Source organism: Amphiprion ocellaris, chromosome 8 (genome assembly GCF_022539595.1).
Source record: "Amphiprion ocellaris isolate individual 3 ecotype Okinawa chromosome 8, ASM2253959v1, whole genome shotgun sequence".
NCBI classification, from domain to species: domain Eukaryota; kingdom Metazoa; phylum Chordata; class Actinopteri; family Pomacentridae; genus Amphiprion; species Amphiprion ocellaris.
Window position 1 is genome coordinate 32567318 of NC_072773.1, and position 18194 is coordinate 32585511.

Genomic DNA, 18194 nt, shown 5'->3' on the forward strand with positions numbered 1-18194 from the left:
CAGCACTTACATTCACTATGGCCTCCTTGGTCTGAGCCATGTCGGATATCACACCGTCAGTGATGATGAGCAGGACAAAGTATTGGGATCCATCCTGAACCGCTGCTGCATACCTGGTGAAAGAAATCATCCGTTGGAAAAGATGCAGACAGATTGCATATTCACGGGTTTACATAAAACTGTGGCCTGAGAGAAGTGAGTACTATGTCAGTGTCAATACATGAAAAAAACATCCCTCAGAAACAAACTGCCCCTCTGCCCAGTGTGCGACACAGAAGTTTAATATAGGCATGTAAAGCAGTAAAGTGTGTTGTGTAGCTCCTCACGTCTCAGAGGTCTATCCAGACACTATTACGAAACCCATCAGAGACACCACAGTGAGTGTGGCCTAGTTTCAAACGCCCATCGCTGGCTGCCCTATGCATAATTTATTAAACTGTTTATGCAAGTGCAGCAGTCTTATTCTTTCAGAACATTATTGATTGCAGAGGTCTCATTTGACCAGACTTGATGAGCGAGAAGAGGGGAAATAAAAAACGTGGTGGCTCATCGCCGGAGCCAAGGACAGGTGGGAGGTGACCCCTCGCTCTCGCCCTCAGCCTGCTAAATTTGACGTTTTAATCAGAGACTGTGCCCAGTCAGTGACAACAGCAAGAGCGATGTCTGGTGTTTAGCAGATTAAGCATACATTTGTCTTCCTCACTTGCCTCCCAACAATGTGGAGCGCATTCACTGGAGGCAGCTGAACATTACAGCTTTGTAGTAACTGTAGCACTAAACTCCATTCTGTATTATAGATCCCAACACACACAGAAGTGGCGCATTTAAAATATTAACCATTTAACAGCCTATGGTACAGTTGGTATACAGTATACATAATGCATCAACACCTTTCACCTCTTCAGCAGCATTTCTTGCTTTCATTAATTAATCAGCTCTCAGCTTGTGATGCATGAAAGTATCTGAAGTGAACTGAGCGCAGCTGCTCAAAAGAATTGCATGACCTGCTCAGCATCTGATGCTAAGTGCTGTTTTTTGGTCAGGTAAATAGCCATTTTAATCTTTTCATCAGTGCTTTTTTGGATGACCTGTTTCAGTTATTCTGGATAGTGAAGCATCTCTCAAGGCCTCCACCATCTTTGTGAAAAAGCATTTTACTGCATTCGTATTATTCTGCACCCTTCGGGCATGAAGAGACTGTATGAAGTGAAATTTTATAAATACATATACAATTGCTTTCAGCCGGGACTATTTCCTGCCATAATGCTGCATTTTTACTAAGCAATAAAATCCTTAGAGGAACTTTTAGTTATTATTAATTTTTATTCCTCGAAATCTTGAAAAAGGTCTGCAGGGGACTTTTATCTTTTAGGATTTTTATTGGTGGATTTTAAATGGAAGTGATTTAAGCTGCAGATTGTGCTTCCAGTTTTCTCGACACCCTTAATACCGAGCTCTTTTTTTGCGTTTTATTACTTAGCTGGGCACATAGTAGGATTTTAAGCACTGCGGAAGTCGCTGAAGGTTATATGGAATTTTAATCAAGAAATATGAAAATCTAATGGTAAAATTTCGTAGACTAGTTTTGTCTTTAATTTCGAGGTATCTCTTTGTTATTGAGGACGTAATCAGTCTGCTGCAAGATGAATTTTCATGATGTAAGTGTTAAGAAAAGCAGAAATACATGTAAATACTGAAATACTCAATTAATAAAGTGCACAAAGGTTGGTCATTAATATACAAGTCCAAGCCAAGTTCGAGTTGTTGTGCACCTACACCTTAATATAAAAAACCAACTATTGTTTCTACCATGACATAATAATTATGTTTTTTAAAGATTATTTTCAGGGTTTTCCTCTTTATTGTAAGGGGAGCTGAAAAGAGAAACATGATAGAGAGAGGGGAAATCATGCAGCAAAGTGACCCAAACCCATTCTACTGCAGTAAGAACTCAGGCGTAATGTCTGAGGTTTTCAACATCTATGGCTTTTCAATTTGTCTTGTGCACGTAGTCCATGTGCAGTGACAGGAGGGTTGTCATGGGGCACTAAAGCATGTAGTGCCCCTTTGGATTAAAGCTCATTTACTGAATAGTGTGACTCAGAAACACATGTCATGAAAGGCTACATGACATGCAGCCATTTACCAGCCTCCTGCCAGTCATGCCATCTGAGCTTCCCACTTTGACCACATTATGTGTCTAATACATAATGTAGCAGCTGAACTCTACGGAATCAGGGCCCCACATGTGCCTGATTATCATTTGTATTCATGTCAGCCTGGCAGCTGATTGTCTCTTTTCCCTTTATTAGTTCAGCTCAACTCACAGAGAAACCATCACTCACTGTCTTAATACCTCCGATGCTGCGGCTGCCTGCTGGAGATTATTTACAGACTGACTTTCAAAGAAAGCACTGCGTGCTCTGATATATTCTCTGGGACCGATGTTTGTGTTTGTACCTTGCCACGTGATTAACAACAGGAGCGAAGTTGGTAGGTCCATACAGCTGAACCGTCTTAAGGCTTTGATGGTAAGCTTCAAGAATCCCCTCCATGCCGTTGCAGTACGGGTTCTCAACGTTGCCATTCTGAAAGAAACAACAACAAAACATGAATGGTACAAACCATATGATGAGAAACAATCTTCGTTGCCAATGAAATCACAATGTGAGGGATAACCTCCTTAAACCGTATTCATTTTTGACAGTTTGGCCAATATTTGTGCAATACTTCTGTCACTGAAATAGGAAATGCTCTTTTAAGATGCATTTTCCATTGACTTTTTTGCACAAAGTTACTTTTTTAATGTTGAATACAATCTTTTTAATTTTTCCCCTTTATGGTAATTGTCCATAAACACTAGTTTGACAGTGTTGTGTCAAACTACAATGAGTTAAACTTGTACTAATTGGATTTTGTGGCCACTTTGGGGCAGCAGAAACAAGCTGTGAGCACTGGTATATTGTCAATGTTTAAATTTCTATGGTGAACTTGTTAGCAAATAGTTGATATTTTACATATCCAGCACTTACACACAATATCACTCCTTTAGCTGTTTTTCAATCATTTTTTGTTCGTTTTATTGAATTCTATCCTGCCCTTTTAACATAGAAGAGTAAGTATTTGTTGTTCCAACCTGTGTCATCTCTACAACAGAATATGCACTGTATTGGAAATGATAAATGTCAGATTAAGAGTGGAATCTTGGACCAGAACAACACATCACTAACAAGCGTGTTTGCATCACGTAGAGCCACATACCTGCATTGCATAGTTAATGAGGTTGTCAATGCTGCTTGTGGATTGTCTAACCGAAGGTCTTGGTAAAGTTGGCGGACATTTTGAGGGACAGAACCATGTTGTCGAACATCCAGAGCATCATATTGCAGATTGTTTGTTGTCTGGAGCGGTTTCTTAGATCACAAACGATGGCTTTTTCAACATTTAAGTGTCTGCTAACATGTCATGCTAACAAGTCCTTCTCATCTGTCTTTTATCATCTGTGGCATCAAGTCATTTGAATAACGCTGTATTTTCAGGAGGCCTTTGATAATCACATGTCTGTATTGGTCACATTATCTGATCTTTGTCCTTTAAAGCCACACTTGATGAGGACATAGTTTAACTTAAAGGGGAGAATTTTTCCCCAGTTAAACAACTTAAAAACTAAACTTTTTCCAACTATGACAATAGAAATCACCATTTTTTCGAAGTCAGAAAAGATGAGCATTTACAAGGTGCATTTATATTTGTCCAGTGTAACATCCACCATCTCCTCAGGGAAACATATGTCCTTTTAGCTGCTAAATGCTTTGCTTTGTTCACCAACCCGTGGTTAACTGTGTGCTGCTTGTTGCTCAGCAGGTAGTCTAAAATGAAATGAAGCCAGTGAAGTTTCAGTCTGGGGAGCTTCACAGTGAGCCGAAACTGTTTTAAAGATCTGTGATTCTGACTTAAGAAGCAACTGTAAAGCTAAAATATGGATGCTTTAAGAGAGGAAGCAACTTGTGCCAAGACCATATAAAACCCTGAATACAAAATAGAAGACAAACATTTCCACAAATAAGCGCTCCTCTAAATAATCCGATATTCTCAATGCAATTATGCAGATCAGCATTGCTCCTGCCTATATTGCCCTCTTTGGTTTTCTCCAGGAGCACTTAGGATTGTGATTAGGTCTGGCTCACTCTTCTGACAACCCGGAGACTTAAGTGCTGCCATTGTTTTAATTAGCTTTGCACATCACGACGTTACCCGCTGGTGAAACTACAGAAAAAGTAGACTTTAGCTGAGAGCACAAAATACTGTGCCCAAAGTTTTGAAAGCTGCTGATGAAAGTTTCTTTTTCCACACAGGCAGGATGGTCAGTCTCCCTCTGACTCCTCAATCAAACACTGTAAAGTAACGTTCTAACATGAAAAAATAGAATAGAATCCATGAACTTATGCCTCCAGTGGCCATTATAGTCAGGGGTTGAACTTAAACTGTTGGATTTTTCGTTTAATTAGAGGCGACTCCATGCTCCCCCTCAGACGCAGTGAAGTAGTGATTTAGTAGTCTCAAGTACCACACATGTTGTTCTTCTATAAAACATACAGCACAGAGTTTCTCTTTGAGGGCTGAATGACATTTTCAAAAGAAAACAAACACTTTTTGCCCCCAGAGATGTGCTTCTCAAACTTTGCTTCAAAGGTTAAGTTCCTCAGCTACAGGGCAAATTTCTATCCAAACATGTAAGAGATATTTCACCCAAGACTGAAACTTTACTTTGAAACTCGCCTACATGACTACGGCATAAAAGAAGAAGGCTTCAATTATATGGTGAGATGAATCTTAATTTGCAGATTTTAATGGAAACATGGAGTGATGCAGACGTTACCCTGTAGACACACTCCTCATTAGGCTGCACTGTGCACCAGCCAGAGCACATTAGCTGGCTGAGAGAAGCTAAATTGATTTAAGAATCTTTCAGCCTTACAGAACCTAATTTGCACTATAAAAGATAAATGGAATTCAGTCAGAATTATGCATGTCAGAGATATACAGTGGCAGGATTATTTTCAAAATGCACACATTCATATTGCACCTAAAAAAAACACGCTGACCCATATATGGAGGGAGAATAAACTCCACAGGGAGGGCCAAAATCATCTTCACATGGGCTTACGTTCGTTTTATCAAAAATTCTCACGGCGAATTACAGCTTCAGCGTCAGAAATAATCCAATGGTTTACTCACCAGTGGAAATTCATGGGAAACCCTCCCATCAGGGGGCAGCTTAGCACCAAATCCCAGCGCTGGGAACATCTTATCACTGTCATAGTCCTGGATGATCTCCCCAACAGCCTTCAGGGCCATGGCGTAGGCATTCATCTGGTATGGGTTCATGTAGTGTAGTGAAGTGGACTGGGATGGATTTCCTTTCAAGACAAGAAGAGTCAGAGTCAGCGATGCAAACCAGCAGACTGAGAGCGAACTGACAGCTGCAACAGGAGAGAAATGAGCGGACCAAAACTAAATTGGATGTCTCGAATCAGAAGTGGGCCTCGACCTGCCTTGTTAGCAGTATCGGAATTCTGTAAAAAAAAACTGACGGCTGCTGCATGAGGATAAGAGCATATTAATATTTTCTGTTCCTGGATTCCTTTTAATACTTGGAATAAATCAAATGGTCAAAAACGGTTAATTATAAGCAGAGAAAGGAAGACACTGTCAGGAATCGGACTGAACTGATCTTCAAAGATGTTGTTTCATGATGAGAACCTCATGCTAAGTCCACATCATGTTGGATGGACACAGTAATAACACTCTACAGCGCTACATCCACTAAGTTTGGTTTGTAATTACTTTGAGATAGGTACTTAGGAGGAGATAAAACATCTGTATTTTCTTGGCATGAGGTGCCAAGTATACATCAGAGCTTTCAGAAACAGCTAATTTATTCAGTTGCATTTAGTTTTCACAGGTCAGAAACTTGTAATTACAATGACTCTGATGTGACATGAATGTGACATTATGGGAAGTCCTTAAGTGGGGAATTAGAGTGACAGTTTAGCAGATTTGATACTTTCCTTCCATTCATCCATCTTCACTTCAGATGTTTTAATTGTTTCTGTTTTGAGCATTTCTTCATTTGTGCAGATGCATGTGGTTATAACGTGATCATGCCTATTTATTAGTTGTATTTTAGATTAGACACACTTTTTTAAACTTTGCTAAATTCTCTTTATAATAACAGGCATTGTGTCCTCTCTCTGCCCCAATTCTGATGCACCTGTCAAAGTCTAGCATGCCAACACTCCCAATAAAACTACTTTAACTATATAAGAAAGAGACACTATCATAAGCAGGGAGAAAACTCCAGCCCCTCGTTGATTCATGAAAAGTGTCACAGTCATACATGGGATGGCAAATGGAAGCAGAGTGAGCTGAAGGTAGTGGAAACACTCACCATTTGATGCCGTGAAATCAATGGCCACCGTGAAGTGAATCTGAGTCCTGGAACAGATGAATAGAGGAAAAGGATGCTGTTAACAAAAGAGAGGTAGAGAAACTGCAGTGTAATGAAGCTCTCCTAGGTTTCAGTACGATCTCTGCTCTGCTTCTCATCATGCGACAAAACTAAACCCCAAAACAGTGGCGATGATACACCTCCTTTGTCGACTTTCACAGCTGCCGCAACACGGGACCTAATCAAGCTTTTATTATTAAACCCGAGGGTGAAACATACAGTACTTATGGTGGAACTGTATCCACTCTTCTGATCTTTGAATCTTACTTAAAGATTTAACACCACAGTGGCAAAAACACAAACACACCCGCAAAAATCTGGATTAAATGATAATGGCACAGCTATTTCCCAAATGGTTCCCACAAACATATAATGAGAAGCTGCAGCTGGCTGAAGGATTAACGTCACACTGTGAAAAGATATGAGTACAAACAAAGCATGAGAGCCGCAAAACACAAATATGTACATTTACACAAACCAGCTTCAACCTCAGCCACCGTCACATTCGTCTGTATTGCCTTCGGTCAGCTTGGTCACTGCTGTGTGACCAATAGGTGGAGGTCTTCCATTCACCGCCTCACGGCTGAAGAATCCGCCTTAAAACATTTCCAGAATCTATTGGATGCTTTTTTTTATTCATGAGCCCATAATGATAGCCAAAGCCTTGAAAATAAACTAAACACGACCTAACTAGTCTCCGCTGGATTTGCCTTTTTCCCCGAGAGAGACAAATGAAGAGCAAAGGAGAGGGAAGCTTGGATCAAAGTGTGTGCTCTTTCATTGTGATTAACACTGATTGCCTCTTCTTGACTTCACCTCCATTCAGAAAATTCCCACAAGCACAGTATTGGAGATAATGGCGACTTCCTCCTGGGGAGACTCTGACCTCAGCTCATTAATCAGCATTGAGCCGGACCGCTCAACTGACAAAGGGGAATTGTTACTGTGGCATGCTGCTCAATTTGAAAGTCTCTGCTGATTTATGTGGTTACTTTTGAATGTTTGACTAGAAAAGCGAGGCGGTGAGTTGGATTCGAGGCCGAGGGCAGGACAGAAGGAACTGACACGTGAGAAGTTTCAAATTGCCAAACAGATCATTAAACAGAGGTCCGTCCTTTGACATTAACTGCTGCCACGAGTTGAACTGTGATTTATTTTAACAGAAAGTTTACAGGGACAAGAGCTCAGCAGTGTTCTCTTTCCAATTAATTAATCAATTAGTCACGTACTGTGGAAATCAATTAAGCTAGAATGACAAACATTTTTTTGTGATCAGCTTTTGAATTATGAGCAGCTGCTGTTTTCTCTGTTTCACACAATTTGAGTATCTGTGAGCTGCACACAACTGGTCAGACATAAGCAATTTCGTCCTTTTAATACAGTAAATACCTAAAAATGAAATAATTGTCATTTTAGCAATCTAACAAAGAAAAAATTAAATTAGCAGCTTGTTAGTCATCTGTAGTTTGCAGGTACAATCTTAAAATGTGACAAAATCCTAATAAAACCCCAACAGAGGGCATTTAATCACCTGGATGTACATCATCTGCAGTTTACGTATGCAGACAAGCGAGAAAGTGGTGTTTCCAGAGAACGATTTACAAAAGAGGACTCTACAATTCCCCATGATTATAACAGATTTGACAGATACTGTGGCTTTCCTCAAGTCACTGAGCTTTTCAGTATCCTGGTTTTATTGACATTTATTGGTATTTAGTAGTGGAAAACAGGAAATTTATTCAAACCTCACCATTTTCAGCCTATTACCTACTGCATTATACTCAGATTTTAAGATTCCAGTGACTCTGCTGGGCTCCATATCAAGGCTCCGGTAGTAATTAACATTTATTCAAGTTCAAGACAACCAAGTCCGTAAAAATACATTTAAACCCAGAGGAAGAAATCATGGTGTTTCCCTGCAATCAGCTGCATCAGTGTGACCCCTGAGCTCTGATGCATTAATACACCACAAACATCACATATTGCACATTAAACCGAGGCACATATTTATTTCAAAGTCATGCATATTCTTATATATACACCAACACAGTACAAATAGTACTCTGGAGAAAACCAGACACTTTTTGTAGGTGCAATTTAGGTGCTGAGAGCAAATTCTGTGGTGTAACGTAGATGCATGAACTCAGCAGCAACGAAACACAACACTCTGCAGCAGGTAACATTGCCATGACAACAGTGTCAAAGATAGGAAAATAAGCCACAATTAAACTTCGTTCATCCGGTGGACAGGATCGCTGTGAATAATCCAGCTAGTGTATTCAATGTACACTGATGATTTATTTATCAACAGGAAAAAAGACACGAGGTACAGGGATTGATTGTGTCTAAGAGCTTTTCTGAAGTGACAGTTACACATATCCAACAATTACTTGCCTTTTTATTTACCCTAATTCTCCCAAATCAAAAACTTCACTAAAACCGAGTGTTTTATTTACCTGATCCTAACACTACAATAATAATATCGTATTTTCAATACCCACACTGTTCTAGGAAAAAGATCGATCCTATCTATTCATCTAATCTAGTCTCTTCAGCTTTACATCCATTCATATTAAGGTTAAAGCTGCTTTATATCTGTAAAGTAGTTTTCCATTAACACATTCAGGAGTTAAGGCACTTTTAGGGACTTTCTATTAGAGAAAAGTACCGAAACAAACAGCAGAGCAGCAGGTTCACGGACACACAGAGCTTCACTGCAGGAATGGTTACATCTCTCAACAATGCGGAAGTTTTAGGCTCCAAAGGTAAAGCGGAAATTAATTCAAAAATAATCCCAAACATAGTTTTCATTAAAAGAAAAAGGGAAATTCAATTATGTTGTTCTGACCCCCATTTTGCCTTGAAAAGTTCAACTTATGGCACTTGCGCTGAGATTTCTTGGACCAATTTAAATTAATTGCTTCAACTGGTGACACACAAATTAATTAAGTTTATTCAAATTAGGCTAACAAGTAATAATAAAAACTCTGATTGAAGTTAGATGTACTGAAATGAATAAACACTCATTTATTTCAAGTGTCCAGGCTCATTGAGTGGGATAAATTGAAGATAAAAACTACATTTATCAATTTCAAGTGAATTAAACAGTTACATCCTGAAACGTTTTTATCATGTTTTTGTCATTAGACATCAGATGCACAATGCTAAAGGAGCAGTAAACCTAATTTTCTCACTTTTGCTGACATGACAATACCAGTTTAAAGGCATAAAGTGTCATTTGATGTCGATAGACTCCGCAAAACTGCCGTTACCAAAATAGAAAGATCAACGTGATTCATTTTAAAAACTACTGTTCTTCAACTGCAGCTCACTTCCATTCTTTAGACTGCAGGTACTTGGATGGTTGACTGATCCAAGCCTCTTTCTTGGATCTCAGCTGTCTCAGTATCTTCTCTCTCTCTTATGTAATCCCAGTCTGACTCGGTGAGTCCGACTCGACTGTGACTCGGTGTACGTTTGTATGTTTGGGACCAAGCAGACGCCTCCCTGATGGTTATTGTGTAATGATAAGAATGTAAACATCTAAAGTACCTCAAGCTTCTGCACAGTACTTTTGCACAGCAGGGATTTGTTTAAACACCGAGCTCAAAAAAAAAATAAAAATTTGAGACTAAGAAATCAATATGGATCAATGTTGACTGATGCTGCAGTATTGTCTGCTTTGTTGGTCCCTCTGCAAACAAGCAATAGCTGCTCCAGAGATGGTATTTTTATCCTCTGCTATCCGCAAATCTATAGTCCTTCAGAGCAGGTTATGTTTCAGTCATTTTTCAGACACTTCTTTGAGTGACGCATCGCTCAATAGACTAATTTATGTACAATCATCATTTCCTCTACTTGGCCAGGAGTTAATAAATCTGACACCAGCCTTTCAATGGCCTCATCCACTCTGATTCCGTACACATCCTTCAGAACAGTCCGTCCAGTGATTCCCCTTCGGCTTCACTGTGTCCTTTCATATCACCACTCAGCGTGTCAGCTTCTCGGCTTTGTTCTCGGCTAGAATGATAACTCCCCCGACCAGTTTGTACATCACCTTGAATTACTGCAGCACTCTAAAATAGCTAGAAAAGCACCAGTGTCGTGTTGACTTTCCCCCTCCACTTAGACAAACACCATATGGCAGGAGTCTCTGTAATGTGAAATGCCTGCAGTCTTGGCAGTTTGGATGGGGAGGGATATCGTATGTAATGTAAAACAGTGTGACGAAGAATTCACCTGCAGTTCATGAACAGTCTCATCAGTATGTGCTGGAAATAGGCCAACGTGGAGAGTATGGCTGGTACAGATGAGTGCAGTAGTTTAAATGTGTGAAGAAATGCAGGCAGATGTTCACAAGGATGTAGGTTTGGTTTCAGAGACGTAGGAACACAGTGAGGAGACTCAGCCGTCATCAGTCTAAAAATGAATTCATTCTAATTGTGTTTCTAGTAGTTTCTTTAGCTATGTGAAGGAGGGTAAGAAACACCTCTCTGTATATTACGGTACAGTTCAACAGCACCAAGCTACGTACTCCAAGGTGGTCGTGAAGCTGAATCAACACCTCACAAAGGTGTAATACAGATGTTTAATTTAAACATGCAGAGAAGCTGGTGATGCTTTTCTCAGCCCTGAGCAGGTATTTATGTTAAAGCAACATACAGCTTCAAATACACTGCCTGGCCAAAAAAAAAAGTCGCACATTCTAATATTTCATTGAACTGCCTTTAGCTCTGAGTACAGCACTCATTCACGTGGCATCGTTCCTATAAGCTTCTGCAACGTCACAGCATTTATTTTTGTCCAGAGATGCATTCATTTTTCACCAAGATCTTATATTGATGATGGGAGAGTCAGAACATTGTGCAAAGTCTTCTCCAGAACATCTCAAAGATTCTCAATGGAGCTGAGGTCTGGACTCTGTGGAGGACAATCCATCTCATGCTCCCTGATCCACTCATTCTCAATGTGAGCCCCATGAATCCTGGCATCATCATCTTGGAACATGTCCATGACATCAGGGAAGAAAAACTCCATTGATAGAAAGACCTGGTCATTCAGTATATTCAGGTAGTCAGCTGACCTCATTCTTTGGGAACATAACGTTGCTGAACCTGACCAACCCCAGATCATAACCCTAACCCCCACAGGCTGGTAGACACTAGCCATGATGAGTTCATCACTTCATCTGCCTCTCTTCTTACCCTGATGCCCCCATCACTTTGGAACAGGGTAAATCTGGACTCATCAGATCACATGACCAACCACAGATGATGGTTCTCCACTATCCTTCAGGTTTTAATAATGCATTGAATGGTTCTTAACCTGATTGTAGTAGTTTCAGAACTCTCCTTAGTTGTTTTCTTTGCTTGATGCAGGCCAATAATTTGACCCTTCTGAGACAGATTAACATCCTTTCCATGACCACAGGATGTGTCTTCCAACATGGTTGTTTAAGAAATGAGAAGCTCCTCACTGCATCAGCTAGAGTTAAATAAGTTGTTGCAGCTGAAACGTATTCATCACTGCAGTAATTATCCAATGGACGACTCTTACCTATTGGCTTAGTTAAATCCAGATGGCGACTTTTTGTAGTTTTACCATTAAAGTGTGTAAAACCTGAGAGACAATATATAAGCGGTGAAATAACTGGAAGCAACTAAAGTAAAAATACTGACATTTTCACCAACTCAGATCTTTTCTCATCTGGAGTGTTTTCTGAAGAACGGTGGTCAGAGAGATTTTTCAAAGAAAATCAAGCAATCACTACAAAACTAATGTTGGCAAAAGTGTGCTGCTAGTAAAACCACATAAAATAAAAGTTGATTAGTTCAATTCTACACTGTAAAAAAGTCTATTTTAAAAATTACTTTTTACTTACAGATTTTTTTTCAGATTTTCTGACATGTCTAATATAAAATAACATTAAAAACCTGTAACACCTGAATAACCGAGAAAAAATCTTGTTAAGAAAACTTCATTTTCAGTTTTTTGACATTTAAAGTAAATTACAGTTAATTCACAGATTTATCATAATTTCCTTTTTATTTAGTTGTTGAAGCTATTGACTACAAGTTTAACACTGTAAATGTATTTCTAAAATTAGACATATCTAGTATAATTTTGCATAGATGTTTGTTAAATGACAGATTGCTTGAATAATTATAATTTCACAACAAAAAATATGTAAAGAATGTGCATAATATCAATAAGCACTGTTAATCAGTTAATATACATTTGTTTTTGTCAATATATACATCATTTATCATGTGCAAGTATATGTGTGTAAAATGTCATTGTTTCTACACGTGTAAGTAACACGTCTATATAATAAATCACATCATTCAGCACCAAAAAGCCAGAAAATACAGAAAAAATATGGAATTAAAGAAAACTATGTTTTTTTTGGTTATTTTACTGTATTATTTGGAAAACCAGGTTCATAAATGCTACCATTTTCCCCCCTTTTTTTATTTTCACAGTGTAACTGGAAGTGACTCAGGCAAATTATGAACATTTTCAGCAACTCAGATCTGAATTAATGAGACGAGTGAGATTTTATAAAGAATATCCAGGAAAAACTACAAAACTGATGTGGGGAAAGAGGGATTTTGTAAAGCTTCACACAGTATGAGGCAGTAAGTGTGACTAAAGGAAAGTCTAGATCAGGGAGTTCAACACAAGTGAGACTCAGATTGCTGAAAACTGTCATGACAGTTTCTGGTTGTGGTGATTCCCTGGATAGAAACGAACACAACTGTGTCATACATGAATGCAAAGTGAAGTGTTCTGCTTCTGAACACGAACAGTGCCAACAGTGGCCTGATGTCAGAACGAAACCCAACAGGTCAGCACACAGCCGCTGAAATCATTTAACATCAACGCCGTCTCTCTTTTCTTTTTGCAAAGCTGAACAAATAACAAAACTAAGCTGCTGCACTACAATATAACTTTGTAAAAGAACAACTGTCACGGCTGAGAAATACCTCTCTGTTTCTAATAATAAGGGAATATCAAAGGGCAGTAAGAGTAGAAGAAGACGAAGGAAAGAAATGTTCCCGTCAAAGAGCAATTTTACAGTCTGACCACAAAGCTAACCTAAATCAAATAAAAACGACAGCATCACTTTCTCCCATTTCAGGACAACAGGATATTTTTGGATGAAACTATTAAACCTTAATAAGATCTGAACACAATAGAGGCTCCACACGAGCCATTACACGGCTGATCTCACTGCAGATTTAATTTAAAAAGAAACATTTCAACATGCGATGAAAAGAATATAAATCTTTCATTAGGGGCTCTGAATCAGAGCCGCATGTGGCTTCTGGACTTTAATTACCTCTATCTGACTATATCTCTGCCCCAACTGAAGGTTAATGAAAATTAATGAAAACCCAATTCACAGTGAAACCAGTCAGGATGCAATGGCTGGTCTGGAAAAAGAAATTGCTTTTTTCCCCTCCACTTGAGAAATCATCTAAAATGCATCATGTTAGTTATCACCTGTTAGAAAAGGGGAGCAGTAAAGCAAACGCACCTGAAAGGAGAGAAATCAATAGCAGAGATCTAAAATATCCAATTTGTGTCTCATATCATTTTTTTTTTTTACAGCCTGCCGCTCGGGCTCCCACTCATATTTCTCATCATCTGTCTGAATGACAGCGTTGGCAGGCATTCACGTTCAGTTTTCTTTTTTATTTTCTGTTGCTTTTTATACATTGGTATGCGTTGAAGGGAAAGTCATCTCTTTCACCCTGCGAGTACAGATGCCAGATCGAAACTGAGCGATCCGCAGAACAAACACTGGCTGTGTGCTCTGCCAGAAACCCCATAAACTGCATCTTTTGTTCTGCGACGGCGTGAGATTTAAACAAAAGTAGAATTAGATCTGATTCAAAAGCATGTTTTTTTTTGAGCGGCAACATCTGTTAATGGGAGGAAAACCATCCCGCTGCACATCAAATACGATTAAGCCGAAAGAAAAGCATTCATTACGGTAAATATTATGTTATGCGAGAGTTTGCTCACTTAGATAAGGTCTTAGTTTTATGACTCATGAGTTGCCAGTTTCCCGAGATGCTATAAAGTGAATTAAAACAGCTACACATCTAGTACTTAGTGGAAATGTACATTTAATCTTCTTTGTTTGACCATCCCAGAAGAAATAAAAAAGCTTTTAATCGCTAAAAGGGCTTTTTTTGTTATTATAGAACTGTGGTTCATTTTTCTAACATGAAACAGCAGCAGTTTTATTAATAATTGCACATATGAATCCAAACTAACTTGGCGATTGTTCAGCAGAGAATAAGCTCAAACTAAAGACTGATAAGACGTCGCCTCAAGGTTTCCCAGCTTAATTGACCAAATCAGCAGCTACTTTTCCTTAAGTCTCTTCAGTTCTGCATTGTGAGTCAAATGTGTCATTTTCCGCGGATACAGTTAATCTTTGCCATCATGTATAAGCAGCACTGTTCAATCCCTCCACCGCTAGTAAGCTTGTTTATTTTCTTCATCAGTCTGTGCAATCTGCTCCAAGCCAACAGTCTGTTAAATGCAAAATCTGCTAATTTTCCTTTTCTTGTTTGGCAAGTTAGGTCATTGATGGGTGGGGAAGTGAAATTAGAGGCATTTGTAACAGTAGAAACTGTTTTTTTTTTGTTTTTTTTTTAGGCTATTTGATCCACTTTGGAAAAAAAGTGCCAACCGATGAAGTGAAAATACTTGGACAACAGGAAAATGAGTGGGGTCAATATATAATTGCAGGACTTTTTGTAACATAGTTGACAGGTATCATAGTTGACATTTTTTCTGTTTTCAGGCCTAAAATCAACATGGCTGCCTCTAACCAAACACCACATGGCATTTTTACAGAAAGATTCTTCTAAATATTATAAATACAATTGAGCAAAACTGAAATTGAAAGTTATTTAAAAGATATTGTAGTAAACCTGTTGACATGCCATAAATCCACACTTGACTCACACACTACTTTATATTAAATAACTCAGAAAGCCTTGGAGTCTGGCCAGTCTTTTCTTCAGGAGGAAATTACATCATGTGGAGCAGGTCATGTGATCTGGATTAACACACTTCCTTGACAAGTGTTTTTTAATGAGTAACTTAAAAGTGATTTCTCACACACAGATACAATTTGTTGTTTTGAATATAAAAGTTGATATATTGCCAAAAAAGAAATATCTGTCATGATTATCTGAACTTAATAAAAAGAACACAATTTTTGAATAAGTTCATTTTATTATTGTTTAGCTAATTAGAAGGTGGTTGTTATTAAATCTGGACGGTTATTTAATTGACATTTTAGTGATATCCAGTCATTTTTTATTAATAAGTGATTGTTTCCATAATTATGGAATTTGTAAAGACATGATCATAATGAACATAAAAAACATTATTTTTATTTTTTTTACTTTTAATAAAAATGTATGCACGATATATCCTATGGACTTCAAAACTCCTCCAATTATATATTGACCCAACTTTTTAAATCATTTATTCAGTAAAAATATCAATCGATGCAACATTCTTTTTTGGCCTCAGAGGCTTTTGTTGCCCACTTTAGCAGAAATAACTTCTTGCAGGCATTTTGTATAGTTGTTCCCCAGAAATTTTTGACACTCCTCCAGGTGAAATTCCTTCAGTTACAAGGTGTTTGAGGGTCTGTTTCAAATTGCCTCACAACATTTCAATGTTTTTTTATTGGCTAACATATTCCATAACCTTCTTTTTCTTCTTTTTGAGCCGTTATTTAGTGGATTCACTCGTGTGCTGTGTTATCTCTTGAAGCGTCCACCTCTGGTTCATCTATCAGATAGATGGCGTCCTGTTATCTTCAGGCACTCTTTGATGTGATGCAGAATTCAGTGATCGCATGCTGCCTGTTTCCTGCGGCAGCGATCAACCCCAAACCGTAACATTTGCACCACCACAGTTGGTTGTTCTGTGTTTGCTTTGGACCAAACACACACATCCTCTGTTTCTGTTGCCAAACCACTCGGATTTTGGTTTGCATTATTCCAGAAGTCCTGCTCTTTGCGCGTGTGTTCATTGACAGCTGCACTTTTGCTCATATTTTCTTTTTTGGACAGCTTTTTCCTGGCATGACTCCCATACAGGTCAAATTTGTACTTTCTCCTTCTGATTCTAGATGCGGCACTTTGACACCGACAGCTGCAGAATTACCTGCAGATCCTGTGATGAAATTTGGGTGTTTTTTTATGTCAAACATTGTGCTCTTGGGCTGAATTTCCACGGTCAGACAGTCCTGGACAATTTTTTGGAAATCTATGCCACTTGTAGATGATTTTCCTTCACAGTGGAATGATTTATTTCAAATAATGTGGAGATCATTTTAAATGCTTTGCCAGTCTCTTCAGCACCTCAGATCGCCTTAGAAAAGTCATTAGAGCTTGATATAATGGCACCAGACACTTCAACAGGAAAGAGAACAGCAGATTCTCAATGTCTGAGGTTTAAATAAGACACTTTCCAACTGTCTGAGGAGATTCTGATCTGTGGCACCTAATCTGGAACATCTAAATCTAAATGTAGGGTTTTACTTACTATTTCCAGTTGACTGATTTGTTGTTTTTATTTATTTCAATTATTAATAAATGACAGCAAAATGCTCTTTTTGCCTGTCACCTATTTGAGTGTATCATCTTTACTAGGCACTGTTTTAAAGAGGATCAAGTATTTGCTTCTCAGCTATGTATCTACTTACTTTTTCACATGACTCTACATGGTTCTCAAGACTTCTGGCTTTTATCATTAGATGGAATGTATGTTTATTTGTTAATTAGCTTCTGCCTCAGTGGTCTCTTGTCTTCCAGGACACTCCATATGTCTTTATGTCTTCCAAAAACAGAGACAATTGAACAATATTGCAGAAAAATGTGGCATGTGGTTGTTTGTATGAATGAGAAACACGCTGTAAAAGCTCTTTGTAGAGCCTCGCTGAGGTTTAAAGCTGTTCTCTATGCGCAGACTCTATGCAGATATATCGATCACTGAATTACTTTAATGGATGTGTGAGTTAATTTCTGCATCCATGCGGTCCTTCATATTTAAGAAGCAGGGGTGCTTCGGGTGCAGGGCGATTCATTAACACGATGAGTCTGAGTTAATGTTGCGTTAAATCTTCAACATGTTGGGGATTTACTTCAATGTATCATTCTCAAATTAATTTTGACAGCTCGGTCTAACGGCAGACACCACTTCTATGTTGGTTTATGTTCCACTCTCTGCCTCCAAAGACAATTTGGCAACAAAACCAGAGAGAAGACAAAAGACAGAACCTCATTCAGAACAGAAACAGAGGGCGAGATAGCCTTGAGACAGAAGCAGATGGGGCTATGAAATACCGACCCAATAATTGTCATATTTTTAATGGTGTCTTCCTGACAACTCTTATCTCTGTGGCTCATTGGGAGTATTTTAATACACAATAACTTCCACTTTTGAGAGCACTTCTCAAAGAAAACACTGGGGAGACAATGACAACAGACGGCTGCAGCTCGAATTTCAAGATGATGTAAAAGACCTCAAGAGATAAAAGCAAAGGTGCCGGAGAGATTTTCATTCAGAAAGCTCATCTTTTTTTTTTTTTTTTTTTTGAAAAACTGCCATGTTGTTTAAAAATAACTGCCTTTTTCATCAGCTT

At 38.6% G+C, this 18194-nt stretch overlaps 1 protein-coding gene across 2 annotated transcripts in view; it reads right to left on the reverse strand.

Annotated features, from left to right (window-relative positions):
* cpne5a (copine Va) overlaps positions 1-18194 on the reverse strand; it is an 81188-nt gene that overhangs the window by 8788 nt on the left and 54206 nt on the right. For both annotated transcript variants that reach the window (XM_023285847.3, XM_035955310.2), the window contains 4 exons: positions 6452-6498; positions 5239-5420; positions 2461-2588; positions 11-113 (listed from right to left, as the gene is read on the reverse strand). In XM_023285847.3, coding sequence (XP_023141615.2) covers positions 11-113; positions 2461-2588; positions 5239-5420; positions 6452-6498 — 460 coding nt within the window. The remainder of the gene's footprint in view (positions 1-10; positions 114-2460; positions 2589-5238; positions 5421-6451; positions 6499-18194) is intronic.